We start from the raw sequence: 27461 nt of genomic DNA, 5'->3' as shown, positions 1-27461 counted from the left end.
TTATAGAATGAACTTATGGTTGCCAATGGGGAAGGGTGGAGGAAGGGATAGGTAGGGAGTTTGGGATGGACATGTATTCATTGTTAATATTTAAAATAAATAACCAACAAGGCTACTGTATAGCACAGGGAACTCTGCTCAGTATTATGTAACAATCTAAATGGGAAGATAATTTGAATAAGACTAGATCCATGTATATGTATAACTGAATCACTTTGCTATACACTGGAAACTAACACAACATTGTTAATCAACAGCACTCCAATAAAAAATAAAAAGTAAAGAAAAGAGAGGTACAGCGCTGCAGTGACTTGATGAAATGTGGAGTCAGGATTTGAATCCAGCTCCCAGACCTGGACCCTGAGCTATTTTGGACACCTTGTTCTTTGCCCTCCCGTAACAAGGAGAATGAAGGAGAAGAGCTAGGAGGGCAGGAGAAGAAAGTTGGCTTCTCTCAGCAGGAAGGTGAGTCCTTCTGGTACCTGGCCAGCACCTAGGTGATCCTTGCATGGGAGACATTTCTTCTTAGCCTGAACCAGCATTTCATTTGTCTTATTTCCCAGAGTAACCTAAATGCCAACCAATGGGATTTCTGGCACCACCACCACTCTGGTATGTCTTGGTTAATTCATTTGTTTCTTTACAAAGCCTTCCTTATGAAAAGCTCCAAGTTCTCTAACCCCATTTCTTTCAAATGGCATCTAAGCATTTACCTTGAGGATTCATAGATATGATTTAAAGGGTCTGTAAATCTCCTGAAAAAAAAAAAAAAGAAATTCAGCTCTCAGTCCATACCATTTATTAAGTTATCAAAGATGTCCACGATTGAAAAAGGCTAAAATCTACCATAAAGGGAAAAGAGAAAGATGCACTTTAGAACAAAAAAATCGCTGTACCCAGGAAAACTGGTATAATGGCCAGGCAGTATGATAAACATCAACTTAATAGAGATAGACAATGGAAATGAAAGAGAATATAATGCTCAAAAAGCCAAGGAGAAACAAGGCTGAAGATACATTTCCCTTATTGTCTCTTCCTTCATTTATTTTTCCAAATCCAATGACAGCAGCTACTAACTCATGCATGCTAAGAGAACCAAATGGAATCATGATTTTACCTCCCATCTCAATACCTGAGGAACATATATCTTACTACAGTCTTATTCAACTGAAATGATGGAATTGAGAAACATCCTGTACCAAACAGCAATAAATATTCACAGGAACCTGATTTACCAGTTATAATTTTAGACTAAAATGATATTAAAAATTTCATGTGAGAATACAAATCACAAATTTTAAAAATGCCTGTTGAACTCTTTGACATAAATCACAGCTATATCCTCTTTGACCAGATTCCTAGAGCAATGGAAATAAAAACAGAAATAAACAAGTGGGACCTAATTAAACTTAAAAGCTTTTGCATAGCATAAGAAACTATAAACAAGATGAAAAATCAACCCTCAGAATGAGAGAAAACAATTGCACATGAAACAACTGACAAAGGACTAATCTCCAAAATACACAAACAGCTCACGCAGCTCAATACCAGAAAAACAAACAGTGCAATCAAAAAGTAGGCAGAAGACCTAAACAGACATTTCTCCAAAGATGACATATGGATGGCCAGAAAACACATGAAAAGATGCTCAACATTGCTCATTGCTAGACAAATGCAAATCAAAACTACAATGAGATATCACCTCACATTAGTCAGAATGGCCATCATCAAAAAATCTACAACCAGTAAACGTTGGAGAGGGTGTCGAGAAAAAGGAACCCTCTTGTACTGTTGGTGGGAATGTAAACTGATACAGCCACTATGGAGAACAGTGTGCAGATAGACTCCTTAAAAATCTAGGAATAAAACTATCATATGACCCAGCAATCCCACTACTGTGCTTATACCCTGAGAAAGCCATAACTGAAAAAAACAGGTACCCTGATATTCATTGCAGCAATATTTACAATAGCTAGGACATGGAAGAAACCGAGATGAATGAATAAAGAAGATGGAAGCTTGGTACGTATAACCATGGAATATTACTTAGCCATAAAAAGGAATGTACTTGAGTCAGTTCTAGTGAGGTGGATGAACCTAGAGCCTGTTATACAAAGTGAAGTTAAGTTAGAAAGAGAAAACCAAGTAACATATAGACACATACACATGGAACATAGAAAAACGGTACTGATGAACCCATCTGCAGGGCAGGAACAGAGATGCAGACATAGAGACAGACTTTGGACACTGCAGGGGAAGGAGAGGGTGGGAATAACTAAGAGTAGCATTGGAACATTTACATCACCATATGTAAACCAGATAGCGAGTGGGAACTTGCTGTGTAAAACAGGGAGCTCAACTGGGTACTCTGCGGCAAGTTCTGATGGGGGGTGGGGAGAGGTTTCAGAGGGAGGGGATACATGTCTACTTATGGCTGATTCACGTTGTTGTACGGCAGAAGCCAACACAATATTGTAAAGCAATTATCCTCCAATTAAAAAGAAATTTTCTAAAAAAGTTAAAAAAAGAAAAGCCTGTTGAACTAACAATACGTGGACAAGTTGAGCCACTGGGATGTTGGCCTGAAGAATTTGACTGTTAAATAATACAGTTCACCTGGTTTTCTGTATTGTACATTTTTCAGGGGCTCTGATGATCAGTATCAGCCTGCCAGAAGAGCAATGTGTAATAACCATGACTTGGTGGCAAGTATTCTAGGTAAGAATATTTTGGTATATTTTAAAAGAAGCTCTCACTGGTGTTGACTGACTTAAAGATATTTAAAAATATGACACCTTATAAACCTCTTGCACATCTAGAGGCAGAATATAATGATTTGTATATTTTATTTTGACTTTACATGCGGTGTTAAAAACCCAAAGTACATATTATTTACACATCCACAATACAAGTTTACAAGATATCTATACATGTTAAAGTACTCTATAAAACAGTATAGAGCCACTTCACTTTAGGGTTACTTTTTATGCCGTACCATTAAAAAAGATACAATCTGTGTTTACCTTTGCACAAATGAATAAAGCATTTAAAGATTAAATTAACAGGAGAGAGACTAGATTTTATGTTAGAAATCTCAACATAAACACTGATAGAACTCACATTACAAACTACAAGGCAGCACAATGTTAGAAAATGTTATCCGGGTTCACATACAGTTACTGTTCCATTTTCCGCACGCCGGGATTAATATTGGCAGGGTGAATTCGAACACGTTTGTTGGCGGTGGACTGAGTAGTGTTTATCGTTGGTTGGTTTAAATTATTATCAATCTGTATTATTTTAGTTTCAAAGCTGAAGTGTTGCAAAAACAGAAGTTTTAGCTTTTGAGCTTCCAGAGACCTCAGGGATTCATGTTCTTTATAAAACAATATTCTCAAAAGAAAAGAATAACTGCATCCGTATTCTACATTCTGTATAAAAATGCTCTGGTCTTTTGCAACCCATCCTCCCCCAAGTAATAAGATATCATCACAGGAAACCAGTTGAACTTATTTGTCTGACTAAGTCAGGAGCATTCCTCTGCCTTGATACTTTCTAGATGAGGTTCAATAAACCGTGGTGTGCAGCATATTAACTGAAAGAGTCGTCAGGGTTGCACATCATCAACCGTAAGTGGCTTCTGCAAAACTACGAATAAATGACTCTATATGGTTTCTGCAGGTGTCACATTACCCGGGAAACCTCATTTGACTTCACATTATCACTGATTCATCCTTAGTGAAAGCAGGAGTGGAATGTTTATCATGGCAAAGGATGTAATGCGGCTATCTGGATGGATTGCTTTACAGTTAATTGTTCTAGGTTGTTGTTATGATTTTTTTGAAAAGTCTTTTCAGGTGCTGGTTGAAAAACATGTACAACTGGCACTCAGTAAATGATGTGCTATACTGAAAACACTTGACATATTCGAGTACTTCTATCATTCTCATGAATAAGGCACAAAATGCACAGATTCAGGTAAACTCACATGTAATATTTACAGTATACTGTCGTTACCTGCATGACTTAGGAGAAAGTTCTCACATCACACAACACAGACAACATGATTGCACCACTGTTAAGTTCCCATAGACTGTTCCTGTTAAGCCAACTATGAGCCTCTCACATTCCCTTCTTTTGTCTTCTGTTTTGTATGTGTGTGTGGTTCTTTTTTTTTTTCCCATCTTGGGGTTAGAGGGGAATTAAAACAAGAGGAATTTTACTACAGGGGAGAAACCAAACACAATAAAAATAAAACCTTGTTAGTGTGTCCAAGGTTAACAGAGTCACTGGGGCTTGGATTCACAGTGGACTGGTGAATTTTACTACTGAAACTGGTGGATAAATTAAGGATACCTCTTAACGTCTCTATCTCCTTAAGCTGGCAAGGCTGTAATCGAAGTTTCAGTGAATAGCAGCACAAAATTACTTAGTACTCTTACATTCTGGCATTGGGTAACATGGAAGTCGAGTTAATCATTTTGACTGTCAAAATCAGCCTTGGCTTTCTTTCTCAAAGCTGAACCCAATGGACTGCTGTGGGAAGAAATTATTGTCTCTTGTTCAGTCATGCGCGATGTAAACAACTCCATAGCACAAAAAGATGCAATGGGCACCGAAACAAATGCTAGTGGGGACAGAACACACACACACTCACACACACTCACACACACACGCACACATACATGCACACGCAACACAGTTCCTTGGTGGCATGGAAAAAAATGCCACACATGAAAAAGATGCTACAGTTTGGGTCAAAGACTGAATTTTTAGCAAATTGTTTGGTAATCTACAAGTTCGTTTCTTTGAGACATTACCTTTTTTTTTTTTTTGACATTTGTGCAAGAGGCAAGGTGAATGCATACATATTAAAATGTTCACATTTAATGGGAAGACCACACAAAATGGCAGTCTAAGTTGAACCCATTTTCAAGTATTTGCTCACAGACAGATTCTTCTGAGCACTGGATCAGCTCTTTATACTGGTTACAGGTAGCCCCTCAGAGCCACACATCTCTTTAGCTTCAAACAAAAGAAATGGAATGACCAGCACCTTCCTTTGTTTTCAGGCAAGTACACAGAAGCCTTGCTGCAGTAGCTACATATGGCAAGTTCTGATGTTGCCAAAGTTAGGAAGAGTTTCTTTGGCCACTTGCTTCTCTTGAAATACAAGCGAGTCTCTTTTCTTAAGGTACCCTTACCATATCATCCTCTCAACAACATAGACAGGATAAAGCCACGCAAGGAAGGGCACACTTGAGGCCTAGTAAGTGTATTTGTTCAGTGGTCTGACGGAGGTGGTCTGAGGAACAAATGAAGGCTTTGGTGGCACGTCAGGTTTTAAGGACGGTGTCCTCTTTAGTCCCGTCCGCGGAAGGGTGCCATTACTGGTGTAGCTGCTCTGTCTGGAGAGTGAAGGCTGTAGGTGAACACTCACTGGTGCTCCCTGAATATAGTCCACCTTTGCCCCTGCAGGGGTGGGCATGTACCCTCCACGGTTCATACTAGGCTGTCTAGATAACAAAACACCATTTGGTGAACTTAAGTTTTTAGGCATAGCCGATATAGAGTGCCTCTGGGATGAATTTTTATGATAACCCCTCTGTCTTTCCAAAGAAGTCATCGGAACTCCAGGAGTGGTGGGAACATCCACTCGCTTGGTTGGGCTATTTCTGGGAAGAGTCGAGGGAGGAGAGTAGAGAGATGCCTCGCGATTAGGGACCTTGGGCGGGACTTCAGACATAGGTCCCACAGGATCCAGCATTAGGGTCTGGTGGGCCATCTGGATGTCTCCCATGATGGCTTTGGGGTTACTGTTTGGGTCATTTAGATGCTTCAGGAGATCATTGAGGGTATTTCTGGAATCCACAGAACGCCGGTGATCTCTTTTACTGGCTGACTTTGTAAGAGGGTGGTCAATGTTTTGAAGCTTCTTTTCAGCTTTGTGAGCATTGGAGTTTGAGAAAGAAGTGTTGTAGTCATGGGTAGCATTAGGAAGAACAATGGCGCTGGGGATATGCCCGTGACTTAGTGGGGAATGTGGTGGAGGACTAGAAGGAAAAAACTGTGGGGTTTCTTTCCTCGAAGCTCCATGGCCATGGGCCTTTTCTGAGTGGCTCTTCATGGCCTGCAGGGTCTTCTGGTGAAGCACAGGTGTAGACTCAGGAGTGGGGAGAGCAGCCAACTCAGGAGGTTGGCCTCGATGGTCCATGACCATGGATTTTGTATCTCCATTGGGTGGCAGCTCTTTCCGACTGGTCAGCAGGTTACTATATAATTTGGGAGAATCGATATTCTGTTGATATTCCTTGACGGGGCTGTCAAAGAGACCATTCAGCTTGGCAAAACTTCCACTGGAGTCTGTGCATGACTGGGCAGATTCTGCATCTTTATGGATCTTTCTGTTTTTCCGAACAAACATGTCACGGTAACAGTAGACTGCCACACCTGCAATGAACGCACCCAAGACAAAAGCTGCAAAGACACAGGTGATGAGGACATTCATGTGGACCATCTGGTTGGCCTCTCCAGACTGGACTTCCCACCGTACACCTGCAACAGACACACAGGAGAAGAGTCTGAGTGGGGAGCTTCTTTACAACTGTATTAGCCAGCAAATGGCTTGCCTTGAATTAACACTACCTTCACATGGTCCATATGCTTAGCTTGGAGAGTGAGGTGGACTCCCAAATCTCATTTTGTTTCTTTAATCACAATAGGGTCCCCAGAGACACTTACAATTGCTACCAATAAAGGATAACTCTTCCATTGATCTGTATTATGTATTAGTCTTTTCCCTTCCAATCCCTCTTAAATAGCTGTTATATAACATACAAAATTTTAAGCATTTCTATCTAAAAATTAGGGCTAGAAATTATATATTTTCTAACTGGCCCATTTTAAATTCATAATATGTTTTTCTTTCTCATGATTTTCTCTTAATTCATAAATCAGCATTAAAGGGCAGTTACTGGGATTAGGGAAATGTATGAATCTATATAAATACACATTTTGATAAAATAATTATGCTAAGACAATTATGCTCTTCTTAATTAGCATGAAACTATATAATTTGTTCACAAACTAAAAGCATCTGCTTAGTCACTGTTAGCTACAAATACAACCTTTCCTGTTTGCTTTTTTTTTTCATTCCATCTTGGAGTGAAGCACTCTTGAATTGTCTGCTATGAAAAAAATCCAGACAGTCTAAGGAAGTATACTATATATTAGAGTTAAATGATATTATCCAATTGTTTTGAGATATTTTAGGAGATATTTAAATTAGACTAGAAGAAGAAGAATTAGTTTGTAATTATTGCTTTTTTTAATGCAACCACAGACATTTAGAGATGTTAGTTTAAGAGGTATCCAAGTCTGTTACATGCTATAAACACAGCTATCCCAGAATAAGGTAAGTCAGAGTGAATTGAAGATTCTGTTGCTCCAGGTTAGTAAGTACTAAGGCCTTCAAACATTAGTTGTTTTTAATCAATGTTGAGGGCAATGGAATTCAGTGGCAATGTGAAAGACAAAGAAAAGTAGAGAGAAGTGGAATCATGAAAGAAAATAAAAGAGGAAGAATGATTATAAAATTGTTTACAATGAAAACATAAAAATCCAAAATCAACAGACATAAATCATAAATGACAATGCACTGCCATAAAAACTGATTGGAAACCTGATACCACAGTTTAGTAAGCACTAAAGAACAGATTTTTTTTCCCCCCAGAGTCATAGATCTTTAATAAGGTAATTCAACAGGCAGCTATTTGATAACTGCTTCTATTATGGGACGAAAATGATAGTTCCGGACAAGTGCTCTGTTATGTTTTATTGTGTGTGGTGTTGAACAACTTGGTGCCTGGCATATATCAATACTTCTCAGATCACATTGTAAACTGGAACTAAACAAAAGACTGGGAAAGGCTCCTAAATAAAACAGCCAGTATCAGGATATTGGCAATTAATGAGTTTTGTTTTGGGATGTTGCCCGGGTGGCCCTCGGCATTTTCTGATATCCAGCAGGGTCCAGCTTCTTGAGACAGAAGCCACCGTGGGTTACATTGTCTGAGTGGCTGTTTCACCAACTCTTTCAGCTTTCCACCTCTGTCGCCGTTAAGGAATGCACTCCACGTAACCACAGAAGACCGGAGCGACCGCGGCCAGTGGAGGCGGTGAGAGTAGCAGAGGTGGCTCCATCTGGGTTCACCTCCATCCACTCCTCAGAGATATTAGGAATCAGGTTTCCACTCAGTGAGAGACGAGTTCCCTGGTGAGGCCTTACCCTTTGGGATACCTGATAAAGGATCAGTAAAATCAGAAGTGTTTGGGTCATCTTGAACTACAAATTTCCGGGAGCTGGTCAGTTTAGGTCTCCAGGTATCAATCACTTTAGGTGTAATTTCTGGGATACTTGCCATTGTGGTAACAGAAGATGAAGATACCTCCATGTCTGTGGTGGCAAACAGATTTTTATTAACGTGGGTAATGTCAGCCCGTTGTTTCTGACTGGACTGTGGTATTTTCAAGTAAAGTTTAAGCAAATTTTATGAGAAAGCCTGTTCGAGGATTTCATCAAAACACATCTAAGGAGATTACACCAAATCCCTTTCTTGCAAGGGAAAAAGAAAAACTAAAAATGAATCATAAAGACACATGAAGCAGATTTCAAATTTGAAGACACTCAAAATACTCCTACTGAAAACCTCTGGGGTGATTAATGACACTCATGGAAAAGGTAGTATGAATCCCACAGACTGTGATTTCCTCATCTTTTTGTGGGACAGCATCATTTCATTTCTTTTTGTGTATTTTTAAAAAATAATTGTGATTGATGGTTGGAAGCTGTATATCTTTCACTGGGGAACCTAGAGTGTAACTTCATCAGAAAGCACCTGGTTGGTTCTGCATAAACACTCGATTTTGGACTTGACAAACAGGCTGTCCTGCTTTCGCATAGACCTCCGGCCCATCTGTAGACTCCTGAGTGCACTGAGGAGTCACTGTCCATGGGGAAGCACTGAAGCTTTCCAGAATGCGCGCGGAGTTTTTTCCCCAAAGAGTAAGAAGCAACTCATGCACAAGAAATGGCATTTACGAGCTGATTAAGGGTGTCCTGATACATAGGATCTACCATTCTTTTCTCCCCTCTGAGGAATGAAACAGCTAGTGAATTTTAGAACCAGCGACAGGATCGGGAGTAACTTAACCTCTTAGTTCGTCTATTACTGAGTTCTGCCAAGCAGATTTTCCATCAAAATGGAAGTGTATGATTTTAGGCGAAAACTCCGGAGACCCAAATTCAGACTGGTACAATGGTCACAGATGAAGACTCCAGAACAGATGAAGACAAGGCGGGGGCGGGGAGGCACAGGGAACCCAGTGGACGTCTTAATACATCAGAAACCAGCTTCATTTGATGGGGACCTTCTTCACACCATTGAGATCACAGCATTCAAAGGTTCCAGGGATTACCACAAACCATTCCAAAAAAGATCTCTAAAATTTATAAATACACATTTTGGGGAAATGTGTATTTGTTTACTAGGTCTTAGGAAAGGTGAGGAGAGAAGGGGGAAATAATGAAGTTCTGCCATCCATTAAAAATAGATGGCTGCAGGGAACATTCATGATGCACACGGGTGAGAGAAGAAAGCTCAGGTGGACGAGCGTGCAGCTGGAATGCAGCCTATGTTAATCCATTGGATTTTTCTTAAAGGATGTGCGCCTTGGTCAATGATGGACTATTAACATGCTACACAAGGTGAAGTGCTGAGTAAGAAAAAGTCTTTGGGACCATCAGGGGGTTATGAGTCAAAGCACAAAAATGAGGGGCTGCCAAACTGCGCAAAAGGAGGGGAGAAGGGGCTGAAAATGCTGAACTGAAGGAAAGAAAAGGTTTGTTAATTCAAAAAAATGAAAAAAAACTAACCAGATGTTGGACCGCCAAATATTTTGTAACCTGGTGTAGTTGAAGTAGGCAAAATTTCTAAAAGAATTAAAGGAACAAGTAATCAGTAAGAAGTAACCAAAAGAAAGCAAAAATTTACGAATTCCATTAACTCAAAAAGTCAAAAGAAAGGACTATAAATTAAAAAATGAACCTACTGGTTAGACTACCTTTCTCTAGATTTCCTATGGAATTGTAAATGGTGAAGGTAAAAAAAAAAAAGTAAGATTCTTCTCTAACTTATCCCCATGATCAAACAGCTCAGCTTTTGCGAAGTTCAAGTTAAATGCTAGGTGGCATGTGTACTGAGTCATTATAAAAGGCTGATTGTAAAATAATGTTCACGTGCAAATGTGGTCCAAAAGAAGTGCCAGGAGGGAAAGGAAGATTCGGTCTTACCGTGGCAGTCCCCTAGATGGGCCGTGTTGCCATATTCTGTGTCTTGTTCAAATCCTCCAGCGCTGTGGTTATGGAAAGCAAACAAGTCTTCAGTTAACAGCCTTCATAGGAACACAAGTGACAACCAGAGCAGAACCAAGAACACAGACAGATTAGTAAGAATGAGCAGAGAGAGAAAAATGGACATTTCAACATAGCTTGCGAAGATGAATATTTGTATTCAACATTTAGGAACTAGAGTGTTTAAGAGAGCAGAAGAGAATTGTTTTCTTTCTCGCCATCTATTCTTTTCCCTTAAGTATTAGACTGTCTACAATCTCCTTCGCCTGTCATAGCTCCAGATTTTCTGTTTTTCTTTCTCCCATACAACAACAACAACAACAAAAAGAAAAAAGGAAAGAAAGAAAGAAAAGAAAAAAGAAAAGTAGTGTTATTGGAATTTTTCTACAACCCCTAGTTTTAGAGGCCCTGGAGAAGACAGAAGCACATCTGGAGAAGATCTCAGTTAATGTGACAAAGTGTACTTACAGCATCGCTGGGCTCACTCGACCACAGGCCCCTTGGCTTAACCAGCCACAGTATGGGTCTCGAGATGCAATACAAGACCTGTATGCAACCAGACAGAAGGTAACCTGAATTTTCTCATTATCAAAGGTCATGATCCTGAAAGACCCAGGGCAAGGAAAGAAACATCAGCTTACTTTTTACATGATCCATAACGCTCACAGCGACTGAGGGGGATGCGGATAACGCAGCTAGAGAACGCCACATATAAAGCATGATGGTCTTTATCCAACTGTAATGAGATGACCTTTCTGTCCTCCTCATTTTCAGCATTGCACCTATATTGTGGGAGACATTTTCAAGGTAGATGTTTAGTAAGTCAAGAGCTATATGAACTAGGCGAGGCAAGTGAGGTTTGGCAATTACTGAGAGCTGGGGAGGTGTTAAGGAATACTCTCAGTAGCAAACTAGGCAAGTACACAGTTTAGGATGTAATAATTATGTGATTCATCTTCTACTGCTTTGCATGGTTAGTTAAATTTCAGGCTGGACAAAGGGTTTTTTAAAGATTGGCTTCCTGTTCTGATGATAGAAGGGAATTGCATTTCTTCCCTATAGGGAAGAAAAAGGATAATGTTCTAATGCATTTTAATCTTCCTGTGCTAACTATTTCTAGATCTCTCCTTAGTCTTCTTTGCTCCATTACTCTCATCTATCTCGTTTGTTTTAATGGTTCATATAATTTTTTATATCAGTGGTTGCAAGAATTATGGGGTATATATGTGTGTGTGTGTGTGTGTGTGTGTGTGTGTGTGTGTATCTGCAACCAGCTGTAGCATAGTTCTGGATGCAGCATCCTGAAATAGATCTGTAAGGTAAGAGGGGTTGGGTAAAATATTCTCATTTTCCATAGGTGACAAGGGCTTAATTATTTTTAAATGTATCACTGTCCACCCTCCAAACCCTGAGACTCAGGAAAACACCAAATCCGGGTTTTTATTTCAGTGAGAAAAACAAACAAACCACAATACTAATAAGCCAAACCACTACTAATTTGAGGCTTCCCTGGTGGCTCAATAAGTAAAGAATCCACCTGCAATGCAGGAGACCTGGGTTCTATCCCTGGGTTGCAAAGACCCTCTGGAGAAGGAAATGGCAACACACTCCAGTACTCTTGCCTGGGGACTTCCATGGACAGAGGAGCCTGGGGGGCTACTGTCAATAGGGTCACAAGAGTGGGACATGATTTAGCGACTAACCACCACCATTTCTGCTGCTGCTGCTGCTGCTGCTAAGTCGCTTCAGTTGTGTCCGACTCTCTGCGAGCCCATAGACGGCAGCCCACCAGGCTCCCCTGTCCCTGGGATTCTCCAGGCAAGAACACTGGAGTGGGTTGCCATTTCCTTCTCCAATGCATGAAAGGGAAAAGTGAAAGTGAAGTCACTCAGTCATGTCTGACTCTTAGCGACCCCATGGACTGCAGCCTACCAGGCTCCTCCGTCCATGGGATTTTCCAGGCAAGGGTACTGGAGTGGGGTGCCACTGCCTTCTCCATTTCTACCACTGCTAATATAGAGGGCTGAAAGGAAATGACTAGATGAAACAAACACTGGAAGTCCCAAAAAGCGTTCTGGTATAATACACCTACTTTGCATGGTTGTATGCTTCAATCTCTTCCAGTAATACGCTGTCATTCAAAGAGAAAGGGCTGGTCTTTGCCAAAACTTTAAGCACCACGCCAGCTTCCGAGCCAACAAAGATGACTGTGTAGTTCTGGTGGGGTCCGGCAGAATGGTCGACGGCGATGGCCGTCAGTCTGTACCTGCCAGAGGAGGTGAATCAGGTTACACAGGGGGCCAACAGGAAGGGGGACTACTGAACGGGAGTGGGCCTGCGTGTCTGCCCAGTCTTACCTGATCCGAGTCTTTGTGAACCAGGGCTCGTCAGCAATGGGTGGGACGGCGGAGTCCATCAGGGGGTGGGATTTGATGAATGACAGGGTCTCATCCGGGAAATCGATGGAGGTTTTATAAGCTTCGGCAAGACCGTGCTTTGCACAACAGCCAGGCCTGAAAGGAAAATAGTGTGTTTTCCCCTCCTCACAATTTGTATCTAGGGAAAAGGTGTCTACTCTGGAAGAAAACGTTAAGAGGGGAAGGAGAGTGAGCCAAACCCTCTGAGAAACATTATTTCCACGAACTCTGTGGGCTCTCCACATTCAGGCTCTCGGTCATAGTCACTGAGTTTCTATATGCAGCGCTGCACAGGGCCACCGTTCCTGGAGAGGGAGGGGGGCCCAGCCGCTGGCTGAGGATGCATGCTTCCAGTGACCAGAGGGCTTTGTTAAAGACAGAAATCCTTTCCGTCTTTATTGTCTCCCTACCTTGGCTTTGGTACTTTGTCTTCAGGGACAGCTGTCCAAACAGAATCTGGAGTTTTCTGTTCTTTAAACCGTCCTTTGAATACTTTTTCAATGTCATCCATGCTAAACGCACAGACTGCGGAACCAGGAATGCTGAAAAAGAGGAACGGCATCAGGGGATGGCAGACCTGTTCTGGGTCCCCGCAAACAAGACACAGAGCGCCTTCTGAAGCGCTGGGGGTCGGTTCTCACCTGTTGAGCTGTGTGGTGAACACCCCTACCACCGTGGGAATGCCATTGATTTGTATTATGTCTGTAATAGACTGCAGAACATCAAAGTAGAAAAAGGAATCTCCGGGGACAGAACAGTTAAGCCGAGCCTTCAGAAACGAAGTCCAGTGCTTCTCCAGGACGCGCTGGGAGCCACCCATGTCGTTTTTACATATGCGGGCCACACGTGAATAAACAGCCTGCCCAGGGGACAAAAGCAAGGCGACAGGATCATGAGCATGGAGGGAGAACAGGAGCAAAAAGCTCCAGATAAGGGAGGGACAAAAAATGATAAAAGATACACGTGGTTCAAAAGACTCCAGCAGCCTTCCCTCTAGGCATCTGTAGAATAAGAATGTAAACTGTATTTACCTGTGAGAAAAACAAAAAAGGAGGGCCATTTTCCTGTTCTACCAAACAAGCTCTCTAACAAGTGAGCCACTGGGCTGCCTGGCTGGATGGAAACCATTCCCATACTTCATTCCCCACTTAGCTTCTCATATTGTTAACGAAACGCACCGTCCTTAAACCTGGCATAGAAGGCGATGCAATATTTTAGAATCTTACGGACTTGGACTGAAGTACTTGTCAATGAACAGGGGCCCTTCCTTTCCATCCTGCCTTTTGACACTAAGAAAGAGCAGCTATCAATAGATTTCTAAAGAGTTAAAGAAGCATCCATAGCTCAAGGGTGCCTGCAGCACATTCTCTGTAGTAACAGGAAAAAATAAATGAAACCTTCTCAAGGCTGCTGTTCCCACTCTGGCCATTGTTCAGTTATTTCCCAGCAACTATTCTCTTGCTAAGCAACACAACTCTCTGCACTTGGCCCTGAATGCACTGAGTGCTGGAAAACATGCAAAGACCTACCAAGGTGGGCTCAATTCCATGCAATACGAGTGCACAGGCATATACTTGCCTTGCCTAAGTTGTTATGTTCTACAGCAATTTCTCGAAAGAAGAAATAGACGTAATTTCCGTATTCTATGGCATGCAGAAAGTGTGGCTCTGAAAGAGAAAGTGAAAACAAACTGGTTCCTGAAGGGTAATTCAATTAGCATCATATCCCGACTGCTAGGCATGACTGACAGACATCACACTGCTACTTTCAAGCCAAGAACTTTGATATGCCACCAAGTTTCAGGAGTCCCATTATGGGTATGTTGAAGCTTTAGAAAACCCAGAGTCTTTAATGTTAGCTAATGGACTAGAAAAAGCCTACAGGGAACTGAACTACAGCAAAGGTCTTTGTTTCAACAGATTTATTCATTAACCTATTTAGCTAGTAAAGGAAACTTTTTATGTTGAAAATTAAAAATCTTGATTTCTAGACTCCAAAGAACAAAATAACTCTGAAGATATGAACTAACAGTTCCCAGGGTTAAACTTCCCAGGATAATTAGAAGGAAGTGGGCAAGGAGTAGTGCATGCATTTAGTTAGGCAAATGGTACACAGAATGGTGATCTTGTTTTTTCTTTTTGAGGTCACCTAAGATAGAAATCTACTTTCTAGACATAGCTACTGGTCTCCTCATTTCCCACTAATGCAGCCAACCAAGGCAGCTTGTACTGGGCTCTAAATTAACAATATAAAGTCATGCACTGAACTTTCCAATGCCAGGGCTCCTGTTCCCATGTACCCATCCTGCCACCCCTGGCAATACTGCTCTTCAAAGGTACCTTTGATCCATTTGGAATCATATTTTATTGTACGAAGAGCAGATCCATCACCCATGCTTCGATAAATAACAGCATCACTGGCCAAGAAGTCAGCCACTGTGGCAGAATACAGCTTCCCATCTGAAACCAAGGTTATAATTTAAATAAAAATAGCCACAGTTATCATAAGTGTATTATCTTATGTGTGTGCTAAGTCATTTCAGTTGTGTCCAACTCTTTGCAACCTTATGAACTGCAGCCTGCCAGGCTTCTCTGTCCATGGGATTCTCCAGGCAAGAATACTGGAATGGGTTGCCATGCTCTCCTCAGGGGATTTTCTCAACCCAGGGATTGAACCCACATCTATGTCTCTTGCATTGGCAGGCTGGTTCTTTACTACCAGTGCCACCTAGGAAGCCCATGTTTTCCCATGTAGTGTGTTACATCCTTTGGAGTGTTTTCACTGACATTATTGCTATATATACAAATAAATCTAAAACCTGATGCTCATAATCAACTTGTGACAGGTTGATCTGTATTATCTAAGTTTATAGATGAGAACTTGGAGCACCAAGAAGGTAAGCAACTTATTCAAAAAAGGCTTCCCTGGTGGCTCAGATGGTTAAAGAATGTGCCTGCAATGCAGGAGATCCAGATTCGATCCCTGGGTTGGGAAGATTCCCCTGGAAAAGGGAACGGCTCCAGTATTCTTGTCTGGAGAATTCCACGGACAGAGGAGCCTGGCAGGCTACAGTCCATGGGGTAGCAAAGAGTCTGACACGACCGAGCGACTAACACTTTCACTTTCAGCTTATTCAGGGTCACTGGCCTAACAACAGAGCCAAGTGTCAGAATACTTATAATATGCTCACTTATAATTCCTCTTTTTTGAAAATCTGTTCATAGCTTTTAGTCTTTGAAACACTCATGTCAAGGTAGCTATTCTAGTTATGAGCTTTTTTCCTTCCTTTAAATTCCTCTTGCATCTTCAATCTCATTAATCATTTATATTCATTACACTAAAGAGTCTTACCAGCAAAAAGGGCAACATTAGTTTGTCTGGCATCAAATGGGCATCTTGCCAGGCCACTGATTTCTTCTCCATCATACTCTAAGGTATTCAACTACAAAAGAAAAATAAATAGCTAGTGTCACATCTGTTCAATGGACATGTTTGAAGGCAATACTGCTTTATTTGTACTGAAATTCTATGGGAAAAATTCTGTCTTTATTCTTTCATAGTGTTAGAGATAAGACACATTACTAGATTTATAGAAGAAAGGATTCGACACTAACACCATACCAGTAGAGGAAGAAGAATTGATTAAAAACAGCACATTGTATAAAATATACTTACCTTATAGTATCTACACATGGGATTAAACGCATTGGTGCCACAAACAAAAACCATCTCATCGTTTCTTGGAACAAATACTTTAATAAAGTTGTGGCATTCATCCTAAAGAAAGTAACGACACTACCATTAGACATTCCATATGCCTACATCGTGGGCTCAAGCCACCGTACAGACTCAATCTAGTGATCATATATTTCTTTTACTTACTTTATGCTTGCCTTTCATAGCACAGTTTTCTCGATCCTGTTGTCTTGACCGCCATGTCAGTTTCTGTATCAATCAAGCAAAACCAAAGTTCAATATTTTAAATATTGAGGGGAGAGGGACATTACCCAAGTTCTAAGGGAATGCAAATAAATTTGCCAACTACAGTTGCTCACCTTGTTTGGTATTACTTCTGTTTTGGGGATTTCATTTAAGTTTACTGTATAAACTTGATCCCTGTGTGAAACAAGGCAGTTAAGTCATACCATGTGAATACATAAACATGTTAAGCTGCTGCTTATTTTATTTTTACAGAGCTGCTTTTATTGTGTTTTAGAGATCATTTGGATTTTCTCTGTCTCCAACAAAGTCAACAAAGAGTACTTTTTCATTAGTGAGATGCTTTTATATATCACTGTGGTTAGAGAGTGAAGAAAGTCCTTTTCTTCAGGCATGGGTCAAATGACTACTCAGTATTAGCATAGACATACTTTTAATATTTACTTGAATAATTCCAAGTTAAAAAAAGACTAAAGAAAAAAAATTTTTTTTTTCTCCTGGTGCTTTAGGAATAAAGAATGGTGTCTGATTTCTTGACTGCAGTAATAAAATAGGACTGCTGAAGGCTTTTGCTGTATTTTGTTCCTGGTACACAACGCTGACTCTTCTCAAGTGAGTATTTTTGGCTACTTGCAATTTTTGATCACAATCGCATATTAGTTTTTCATGAACTAGACACATTAATGCAAGCACCACAAGAGAAAAGAATTTTAATCTAATAAACCAACGAGGGGAAAATTACCTGCCAGCAATATAAAGTGTGTCTCGAATTTTCAACATCAGCTGAAAGTCCAGCCTGTGCTGTGATTCATTGCCTGAAGGACGTCCTCTAAAAACCGGATATTGCCTTGAATCTGCAAGTAAAAACGGGCTAAACCATCAGTCAGGATTACGGAGCTGAAGAATCGATATACAGCATTGATTAGCTGTATATACTAGTTGTAGAAGGGTTTTAACTAAATTCTTTTCTTAAGGTCTTGAATATGAATGAATAAGAGATGGTGAATACCACCAAATGGTCTTTTTCTTTTTAACTGAAAACATATAACCTATATATAGGTTGCTTTAGAAAAGTGCCTAACTAAATTATCCCATTTTCTTCAGACACTAGGAAATGATTATGGATAAATGAGGATGTAAAACATTTTAAAGACATAAAATCCTCTTTCTAAAAATGAATATGCTTAGAAAATTAAAACCAAAATAACCCTTCCTTCTTAGAAAAGAGTATTCTTTAGATTACTTACAGTGATAGTCAACGGTATTAAGGGGTTCATCATCTTCAGGAAAGCTGACCGCCCTCAACTGGGAAATCAGTAGCAGCAGCATGTAGGCACAGAGCAGGAAGAACCTCATGGTTGGGCCAAGGTGAAGGCAGAGCAGCCCCTCCTCAGAGAGTCCACTTAGCTACCTGGAAAACAGAAAGAGTTTGGAAAGATCTCTGCTGTGATCAAAGAGCTTTGCCATTTGTAATCAGTTCAGTTTCTGTCATGAGCTCTCTCCAACGTTCCCCTCCCATCAGAAAGATGGCAGTGGTGGAGGAGACACCTCTGAAAACACAGGCCAAAGGCGGCATTCTGCCAAGTTTGATTAAAGCATCTGATGGGCATATTGAATTTTTAGGCCCATTTGCAAGAGTTTTTGAGGTAACTACGTATGTCATCACAGCAAAATCACCAGAACCACAAACACAAATGCTGGCTGCTGACTTGGCAAGAAGATGGGCAAAGTTGGGATTAGAATTTTAATTAAATGCCAATCTGCCTCCCTTCCCCCATCCCTGAAATAAATCCAGTACGGCTTGTCTCTGCCCTCCCCATCCCCCCAAAATGCCCAAGCTGCCTCGAGAGTATCCAAGGAGCTGATGGGCCTGTAGCCCCTCTCAGCCCCTTAACGCACTGCCAAATTCCCAGCATTATTCAAGCTACCCCCTAAATTCTTAAGTAGAACAGTTCCCTAAGCTTAGAAAGAACAGCATGAAAGCAATGACATGAATGACCTTGAATCAGGGTGAAAGAGAATGAAAAGAAATGAAATGATTTCACGATCAATCAATCAGGCAAAGCAGGGCAGGGATGACCAGCACAGCTGACACCAGGCCACTGGGGAAGTCTATATTTTTACATGAAAACATCTGGACACAAACCAATACCCTAAGTATGCCTGTCCTCTTAGCTTTATTAAGCTTTAGAGCCATATGGGGCCTTAGGGACCACCTAGTCCAACCCCCTCATTTTTCAGATAAGAAAACTAAGGCCTGAAAAATTAAGGGACTCATTGAATTTCATGGAACTATTTAGGGCAAGATCAGAGAGTCCAGACTGACATCACCTGAGTCTCTATCCAGATGTTTTTCATCAAATTAGATAATGAAATTAAATGGGTTTTTCTCCTTAGAGAATAGAGCATTACAAAAATAATCTTTGGGGGGTAATGAATATACTTATTATCTTTACTGAAGTGATATTTCATAGGTGTAGGTTTATGCTAAATTTTATCAAGTTGTACAGTTATATATATGCAGTGTATTGCATGTCAGTATATGAACAAAGCTTATAGCATTGTTTGTACGTTGTTAGCTGTAATTTTTTAAAATCTTTAAATATTATTAATTAATTAAGAAAATAAACTAAGGCCCTGCTGGGACAATGGATATTTTTGTGAAATGGTAAAAGCTCTGCTTCGTAACAGTATCACCCCTTCCTTGACCAAAACTGTCACTTACTGCTATTATACTATTAGGCTCATTCTTTTATATCTAAAAACTTTAGCAGGGATCATAAGAATCACTTCAAATTCTTGGGGAGTTCAACCACTCAACTAATACTTACTATATACCTCTTTCATCATCATCATCTTTTTTTTTGCTGTGCCACACAGCATGCAGGATCTTAGTTCCCTAACCAGGGATTGAATCCACACCTCGGCTAGAGTCTTAACAACTGGACTGCCAGGGAAATCCCTTTAATTTTTTTTTGCTTCATCTTCTTAATGTCAAAAACACAGATGCACACACATGCATTCTTTGTAACACTTTCAATATTTATCTTTTTAACTGAAGTAGAAGCCATGTATATATATGCAACATTTGGAATCCTAGTTTTACAAAAGGAGAGAAAAATATTGCAGTACAATTTTATTCAATGTACAACTAGTCCAGTAGTAAGTTAACACATTTAAAATGTCCTGAAAATAGTCAGGTGGAATGGAACCTGCAGCATCATCATCTTGTACTTGAGATGAAAGACTGTAGAACTTGGTGGTGATGGGATTTGGGTTTGAATGGAACTCCACCACCTACTGGCTTATCAACCTGGGAAAGGTTCTTCAATCTCTCTCAGCATTAGCTTATTTATAAGATGTGGATAATACCACCTTCTCCATTAGGTGAAAAAGAACTAAGTGCCTGACACCTACAGATTCTGAGCAAAGTTAATCCTCCTCTCTCTTTTCCTGTAGGACACCATGCATATGACCAAGTTGACCTTAACAACATAGGCAGAGTCTGGGAAAAACACATCCTAAAATATTAAAGCTATTTGGTCACTTGTTTTCCCAAAGGTTTAAAATGCTAAAGTTGTTTTTAGAATAAATTTTACAACTTGAGCCTATTTATCAAACATAGAAAATAAAGTAAAAAGCAATCACTGATAATCCTACCATCCCAACCCAACAACTATGATGATCTGGTTCTAGTTTTCTTGCCACATGCGCATATTTTCAATCTTCACAGAAGAGAACCTCTTTCAATTACTACTTCTCCTTAAGTGGCATCTCCCTGTCTTGCTTTTCCACAGTATTTTGTCAATTTTAAAGACTCTAAAGAAGACATGCTCCAAAATCACTGCAGACAATGATTGTAGTCATGAGATTAAAACATTTGCTTGTTCCTTGGAAGGAAACCTATGACACATATAGACAGAGTATTAAAAAGCAGAGACATCACTTTGTCAACAAAGGTCCATATAGTCAAAGCTATGGTTTTTCCAGTAGTCATTAAGGATGTGTGAGTTGGACCATATAGGCTGAGAACCCAAGAATTGATGTTTTGGAACTGTAGAGCTAGGGAAGACTCTTGAGAGTCCCTTGGGCTACAAGGAGATCAAATCAGTCAATCCTAAAGGAAATCAACCCTGAATATTCATTTTAAGGACTGATGCTAAAGCTGAAGCTCCAATACTTTGGCCACCTGATGAGAAGAGCTGATTCATGGGAAACGACCCTGATGCTGGGAAAGATTGAAGGCAAAAGGAGAAGAGGACAGCAGAGGATGAGATAGTTAGATAGTATCACTGACTCAATGGATAAGAGTTTGAACAAACTATGGGAGATAGTGAAGGACAGGGAAGCCTGGCATGCTGCAGTCCATGGGGTTACAAAGAGTGCGTGTGACTGAACAACAATATACATTTATATACACATGCGTGCGTGTGTGATCAGTCATGTCTGATTCTTTGTGATCCCTTGGACTGCAGCCTGCCAGGGTCCTCTATCCATGGGATTTTCCAGGCAAGAACACGACAGTGGGCTGCCATTTCTACCTCCAGGAGGTCCTTCCAACCCAGGGATCAAATGCACATCTCCTACATCTCCTGCTGCACTGGCAGAGTCTTTCCCACTGTGCCACCTGGGACACTGTGTGTAAACTCAGCTATAAAAACGAAACAATGCCATTTGCAGCAAAATGAATGGACCTAGAGATTACATACCAAGTGAAAGTATGCCATAGAGAAAAACAAATATGATATTGCTTATATGCAGAATATATAAAAATGATATAAATGAACTTATTTAGAAAACAGAAATAGACCCACAGACAGAGAAAACAAACTTATGGTTACCAAAAGGGAAAGGAGGGTAGGGATAAGTTAAGAGTTTGGGATTAACATACACACACTAATATATATGAAATAGATAAAACAGATAAGCAATAAGAACTTACTAATATATAGCACAGGGAATTATACTCAATATTTTGTAATAACCTAGGAGGGAAAACAGTCTGAAAAGGAATATATATATGTGTGTGTGTGTGTGTGTATACCTGAAACTAACACAACACTATAAATCAACTATACTCCAAAAAAAAAAAAAAAAAAAAAAGAGACCCTGGACATATAAAAATATGAAATGTTGCCCTAGGAATTAAGTTCTGCTAGGACATGAATACCACACTGGATGTTTCTGCTGGGTATCAGATGGAAAAATGAGAAACACTAATGAATCCTAAAGAAACATAGAAACATTTGCCTGAACATAAGATAATTCTGTGAATCTTTGTCCACTGGGACAGGTAACTGAACAGTTCCCATCATGTGGGCAGAGCCTCCATGCCCCAGACAGCAAGGCAGGGAGGGGCACTCACCAGGAAGAGTGTCTTTTACAGCTGTAATTCCAGCACTGAGAGGAGGATGGAATCACTGCTGACTCACTGGCAAGCACCGAGCTGCTGGCTGAGCCATCATTTCCTATAACTCATTCAACTGACACTGCAGAAAGCAATTTCTCGCTATACCCTGTTCCCCACCAATCTCATCTTCCAAAAATAAAACCCCACTGCTAATTACTTCCTGTCCCTGCCTAAAGCTGTATTTAAAAAACTACTTTCAGATTTGCCATAGAAATTATAAATGGAAATATTTAATGTGAAATACATATCAAAACAAAGCTGAGTAGGGAAGGGAAGAATTTGGAAATACCTGAGAAAAATGGACCAACAAGGAGATTTATTTGTATGTAAACCATTTAGACTACTTTGTTCTCGCCTTATTTAAGGAAATATTTAATCTCAGGGTTCCAGGGCTAGTGAGACTATCAAACCAATTATGTGGAATGAAGGTAAGACATGAGGCAGGATGAGATGTTGGTAAAGAACATAGACTTTGAGGTTAGAAAGATCTGAGTTTTGTTTTATTTTTTTTAGTTTATTTACTTGGCTGCACAGGGTCTTTGTTTCACCATGTGGGATCTTCAGTCTTTGCTGCAGCGTGCAGGATCTTCCAGCTGCAGCACATGAACAATTAGTTGTGGTGTGTAGGATTTAGTTCCCTGACCAGGGATCAAACACTGGGCCCCCTGCATTGCAAATTCGGAGTCTTAGCCACTGAACCACCAAAGAAGTCCCAGAAAGATCTGAGTTTAAACTTGCTTGTGCCATTTACTTCCTGGCTCTGAGACCTTATTTAAGGAGACTTAACCTCTTTAAGCCTCAGTTTCTTCAAGTGTAAAATACGAATAATTACCTTTACTACCTCACAGGTTCTTCTGAGATAATCTATACAAAACAACTAACACAGAATCTGGTCTATAGTAAATCTCTAGTAAATTTTAGTGAATATTATCATGACTATTATTGTTACATCTTATGGGGCAAAAGGAAAAAGTGTTTACTCTTTAATTTTGTATAACTACCTACAACTGTCTTATGTACATCATCATAACAATAATAGAGGTATTGGAGAAGGCAATGGCACCCCACTCCAGTACTCTTGCCTGGAAAACCCATGGATGGAGGAGCCTGGTGGGCTGCAGTCCATGGGGTCACGAAGAGTCGGACACAACTGAGAGACTTCACTTTCACTTTTCACTTTCATGCATTGGAGAAGGAAATGGCAACCCACTCCAGTGTTCTTGCCTGGAGAATCCCAGGGATGGGAGAGCCTGGTGGGCTCTGTCTACGGGGTCGCACAGAGTCGGACACGACTGAAGCGACTTAGCAGTAGAAGATAAGGTACAGCTTCACAGGCACAGACGCCTCCGAGGAGGAGGTGGGAACCACATTTCTAATGTGTACGTTTATAGTAAAGTACCTACTTACATGAGGTCATTCCTTTCAGTGAGAGAGCAGGGGTACTTGAGTAAGTACAGCTTGGATTTTCTTACATGGGCTTCCCCTTACACTCCTGATTTTAAGCTTAAATATAAAGACAAAAGCTCTTTAAAGGAGTTCAGAGTTGCCAAGATAGCCAGGGTTTGAAATGATAGGATTTAGGAGAAAAGGGAAGTACAAGGAAATCAGCCCCACACTCAGCAGTTGAGTTCACATTATGGGCTTTGCTAGTTCTTAAATTATATAAAGGTGTGAATGTAGTTATAATGAAATGCTAGATTTTTGGCAGTCTCAATTTAGGACCCACACAACAAGGCGAGGGGACAGGGGTCCTAGAAATATTCAAAGCCTTTCATTTGGACCTCTGAAAATTATAGTATAGATCTTTAGAGACTGATCAAGCCTTATAAAAACTCACTAAGTCTGGACTGGATGAATGTAAATTCCTCTCCCTCTAGCTATTTACAGAAAAGATAATCACCCAGAGGCTATAATTTTTTACACAAAGTGCTCATTCCAAAAGAAATGACAAGACATTTCAAGAACTAAGAGAGAAAAAAGACAACAGAAAATAGGACTCAGGTACTAGAATTCTCAGATATAGTTTTAAAAGCTATGTTTATTTTGTCCAAAAAAAAAAAAAAAAAAAAAAAAAAAAAAAGATGACAAGATGAAGAATTTCACCAGCTCCCTAGAATCGACTGAAAAAGAATTATTAAACAGAAATTTTCCATCTAAAAAGCACAGAATTACAGCTTTCTGATAGATGTCTTTAGCAACATATTTCTTACAGCTGAAGAAAAGATTAGTGAACTGGAGATGCATTAGTAGAAATTATCAGACAGAAACACGGACAGCAGAAAAGTTGGAAAAAACAGACCAATGAATAAGAGATACATAAGATCTTGTGAAAAGATGTTACATATGGGAATCCCTGAGAGTGAGGAGAGAAAAATGAATAGAATCAATTTGTGACAAGATAATGGCTGCAAAGTTGATGAAAGACAATACGACACCTATTAAAGGAGTTCTAAGAACTTATAAACACAAAGAAAAAACACACGTGTATCCATCATAGTCAAGATGCTAAAAATAAACATTTTAAAAATGTTAAAAGCTAAGATATTTTACTGTCAAGAAGCAAGAATACTGACAGCTGACTTATCAATAGAAATGATGGAATCCAGTAGACCACAGAATGACATTTTTAAAGTGCTGAAGGAAAATACTTTTCCAGCCTAAAATCTTATAATCAGTGAAAATGTGCTTCAAAAATGAAGCGAGATAAGATGTTTATGACAAGCAAAAACTGAGAGATTTATTGTGTAACAGACACAAAATAAAAGAAATACTGAAAGGAAGTTCTTTAAGTACTTAACCTTAAATTTTCCTTTGAAAATTTATAAGGTTGGTTAATACAGGTTCTTTTATGATTAAAGCATAGTGGCCATATTTGGAATTGATGAATCCCAGACAGAGAAACTGATCTATAGTCTATCTCCCATAAAACTATATTAATTCAAAGGAAATGAGAATTCAGAAATAGAGCAGGTCTACTTAATTTTCTCCCCAGTCCAAAGCATTAAAAAAACAACAACAACAACAAAACCCACGCTGATTTTAGATCCCTGGCTCTCTTCTAGAAATGCTCCTTCTCAAACAGGAGCTGCTTAGACCCATACTCCCCCAACCTCAGGATCTGAAAGGGGAGTTGCTTCTTCCCAGTTTCCCAGTGCCTTTGGGAAACCTTGGGAAGACCCACACAAATCAATCTGGAGACCTTAAGCTTCCAGCCTTTTACAAAAAAATCTTTTGCTTACTTGAGGTTCTTTCCCTCCTCCTTTCTTTTAGCTAATAACTTCCCAGTCACTTTCTCTAAGAAAAACATTTCAAAGACTTTAGCAGTCCTGGTCCATGGTTCCACTCTCAGACTTGCTATTAGTTATAGATTCTTCATCCCCCAGATCATGAAGTCAAGCATTACATGCTTTGATCCCAAACTTTTGTCCTTCTAGCTTGCTTATCTGGCTGCTTTCACCATGAAAACACTTTCTTCTCATCAGGGCCTTGAGGCTACTTTCTTCTCATCCATTATCCATCCCCAGTCTTGACACTTTATCCATCTTACATGTGATATTCAGTAGTCAATCACTTCAACAACACTTTTGCCTGGACTCTAAACTCCCTCATCTTTTGTTTCTGTGTCAGAGGTTCTCACAAAGTTTCTACTGTGGATGAACTCAGCCTTCTGCACCTGTTCCAGAGCAGCTGAGCAATTAAGTCAACCACAGTTTATGGTAATTTGGTACGTACTAATGTCATAGTTATAAAACTGTAGGGTCCACTATTTTTCTACTAGATTTGCCCACATCCCGAATCGGTAAATTTAAACCTTCCCCTTTCTCCTCAAGGCCCTTATCTCTTCTCCCTCCTCACTCTATAAATTCTTCCCTCCTACCTGGAAGCTACTTCGCCTAGAAAATAAAGCCTTAAGATAAGAACATCCTTATTCCTTCCCACTTCCTATTACCAAGAATATCAACCTATATGATTCTTCCTCTAGTTTTCCTCCTTCTCTCTTGCTTTAAGAGGATTTCACTCCCCAACTCCTCTCCATGTGCCTTAAATCCAATCCCTGCTGTTTTCCCTGGAACAGAAAAAACAAACGAACAAACATGGATTATGTTTTTCTCTACTGGCATATTCTATAATTTTTTTATTGCATAAAAACTATCCATCAGCACTTAAATTTGCTCAAACTGCTCTCCTCTCAAAAAAAAAGAAGGTGAAAAAGCTCCATGACCTCAGATCTTTCTCCAGCCGCAACTTACCTCTTTCCTTCCATTCACGGACACTGACAAAAGGTTCTTCATTCTCACTGTCATCATCTCTGCACCCTCCACTCTGCTTTCTCCTTCCTCTGTTCTAGCTCCTCTCTCCATAGTTCCTTTCTAAAAACACTGATGACCTCTAGGTAGCTCAACACAATGGATGGTTTCTAGCTCTATGTCATGGGGTCCCTCAGTAACCTGAAACACAGATGATGGTCCACAGCTTTTTCAAGCCCTGGGGATCCTTCCCTTCCCTTCTACCACATTCTTCTGACCTTTTTACCTACTTTCTGGCTACCCCTTGTTTGTTTCCCATTCATTCTGTAGATGAAGTGAGATGAGGTTTTCAGAATATAAATCCCATCACAGAATTTCATAATCCTCCAGGAACTTCTTATTACTCCTAGGACAAAGTCCAGATCTCTGCCATGAGGCTTTTCCTGATCTGAGTCCTGGCTCCCTCTCCAGCCTTATCTCAAGCCTCTCTCCCTCTTTACTTGTGTTTCTACCACCTGACCCCGGAATGTGTCAGGTGCTACCTAAATGCCACCAAGTCTTTGCTCCTCTCCCCCTCTGGATGGCCTTTCCTGCCTCCCATCCTTGACCTAATTAAGTCCTCCTAATTTTTTCAGAGCTTGGAGAAGAGTTTTCCCAGTCCCTTGGGACAAGCATGTCTCACAGTTGTCAACATTGACACAACTGTGAATAAAGTGTAAAGGAAGCAAGAAACAAAAGAACTAATCGTGTGCCCTGAATACCACGAGCTCTGGTAAATCTCTCAGGGCAAGATTAGCATTTTGGATTTCTGTCTGATTTAGATTTATTTAATACTGTTAAACAAAACAACAACAACGAGAGAGAGCAGCAAACCCAGGGAGGACAGGCACCCCAGGTTCTGTTCCCAAATAGCATTTATTCTTTTATTTGAGAGTGCTGTGAACAGCAGGAGAGAACAGGGGTGGACCTGAGGCTGCAGCATAAGGGGTACCATTCATTCCACAGTCTGTGAAATTCCAGGGGGCACTGTCCACATG

The 27461-nt window shown here is 40.2% G+C and overlaps 1 protein-coding gene across 11 annotated transcripts in view; it reads right to left on the bottom strand.

The window, feature by feature from the left end:
- Positions 1–2827: 2827 nt before the first annotated feature.
- Positions 2828–27461, bottom strand: part of SEMA6D (semaphorin 6D) — a 58577-nt gene continuing 33943 nt past the window's right edge. For 3 of the 11 annotated variants that reach the window (XM_025295523.3, XM_025295524.3, XM_025295525.3), the window contains exons 2-19: positions 18015–18178; positions 17510–17621; positions 16884–16944; positions 16711–16773; positions 16504–16605; positions 16180–16270; positions 15168–15287; positions 14407–14495; positions 13470–13687; positions 13239–13370; positions 12769–12924; positions 12504–12677; positions 11053–11193; positions 10880–10957; positions 10352–10452; positions 9935–9991; positions 8288–8455; positions 2828–6555 (exon numbers count right to left, since the gene is read on the bottom strand). In XM_025295523.3, coding sequence (XP_025151308.2) covers positions 5267–6555; positions 8288–8455; positions 9935–9991; positions 10352–10452; positions 10880–10957; positions 11053–11193; positions 12504–12677; positions 12769–12924; positions 13239–13370; positions 13470–13687; positions 14407–14495; positions 15168–15287; positions 16180–16270; positions 16504–16605; positions 16711–16773; positions 16884–16944; positions 17510–17621; positions 18015–18123 — 3261 coding nt within the window. In that variant the 5' untranslated portion in view covers positions 18124–18178 and the 3' untranslated portion in view covers positions 2828–5266. The remainder of the gene's footprint in view (positions 6556–8287; positions 8456–9934; positions 9992–10351; positions 10453–10879; positions 10958–11052; positions 11194–12503; positions 12678–12768; positions 12925–13238; positions 13371–13469; positions 13688–14406; positions 14496–15167; positions 15288–16179; positions 16271–16503; positions 16606–16710; positions 16774–16883; positions 16945–17509; positions 17622–18014; positions 18179–27461) is intronic. The other 8 variants (XM_025295526.3, XM_025295527.3, XM_025295528.3 and 5 more) reach the window with 8 other exon arrangements.

The sequence above is a fragment of the Bubalus bubalis genome, chromosome 11 (genome assembly GCF_019923935.1).
Source record: "Bubalus bubalis isolate 160015118507 breed Murrah chromosome 11, NDDB_SH_1, whole genome shotgun sequence".
Taxonomy (NCBI): Eukaryota; Metazoa; Chordata; class Mammalia; order Artiodactyla; family Bovidae; genus Bubalus; species Bubalus bubalis.
This window is presented reverse-complemented; position numbering and strand designations above follow the sequence as displayed.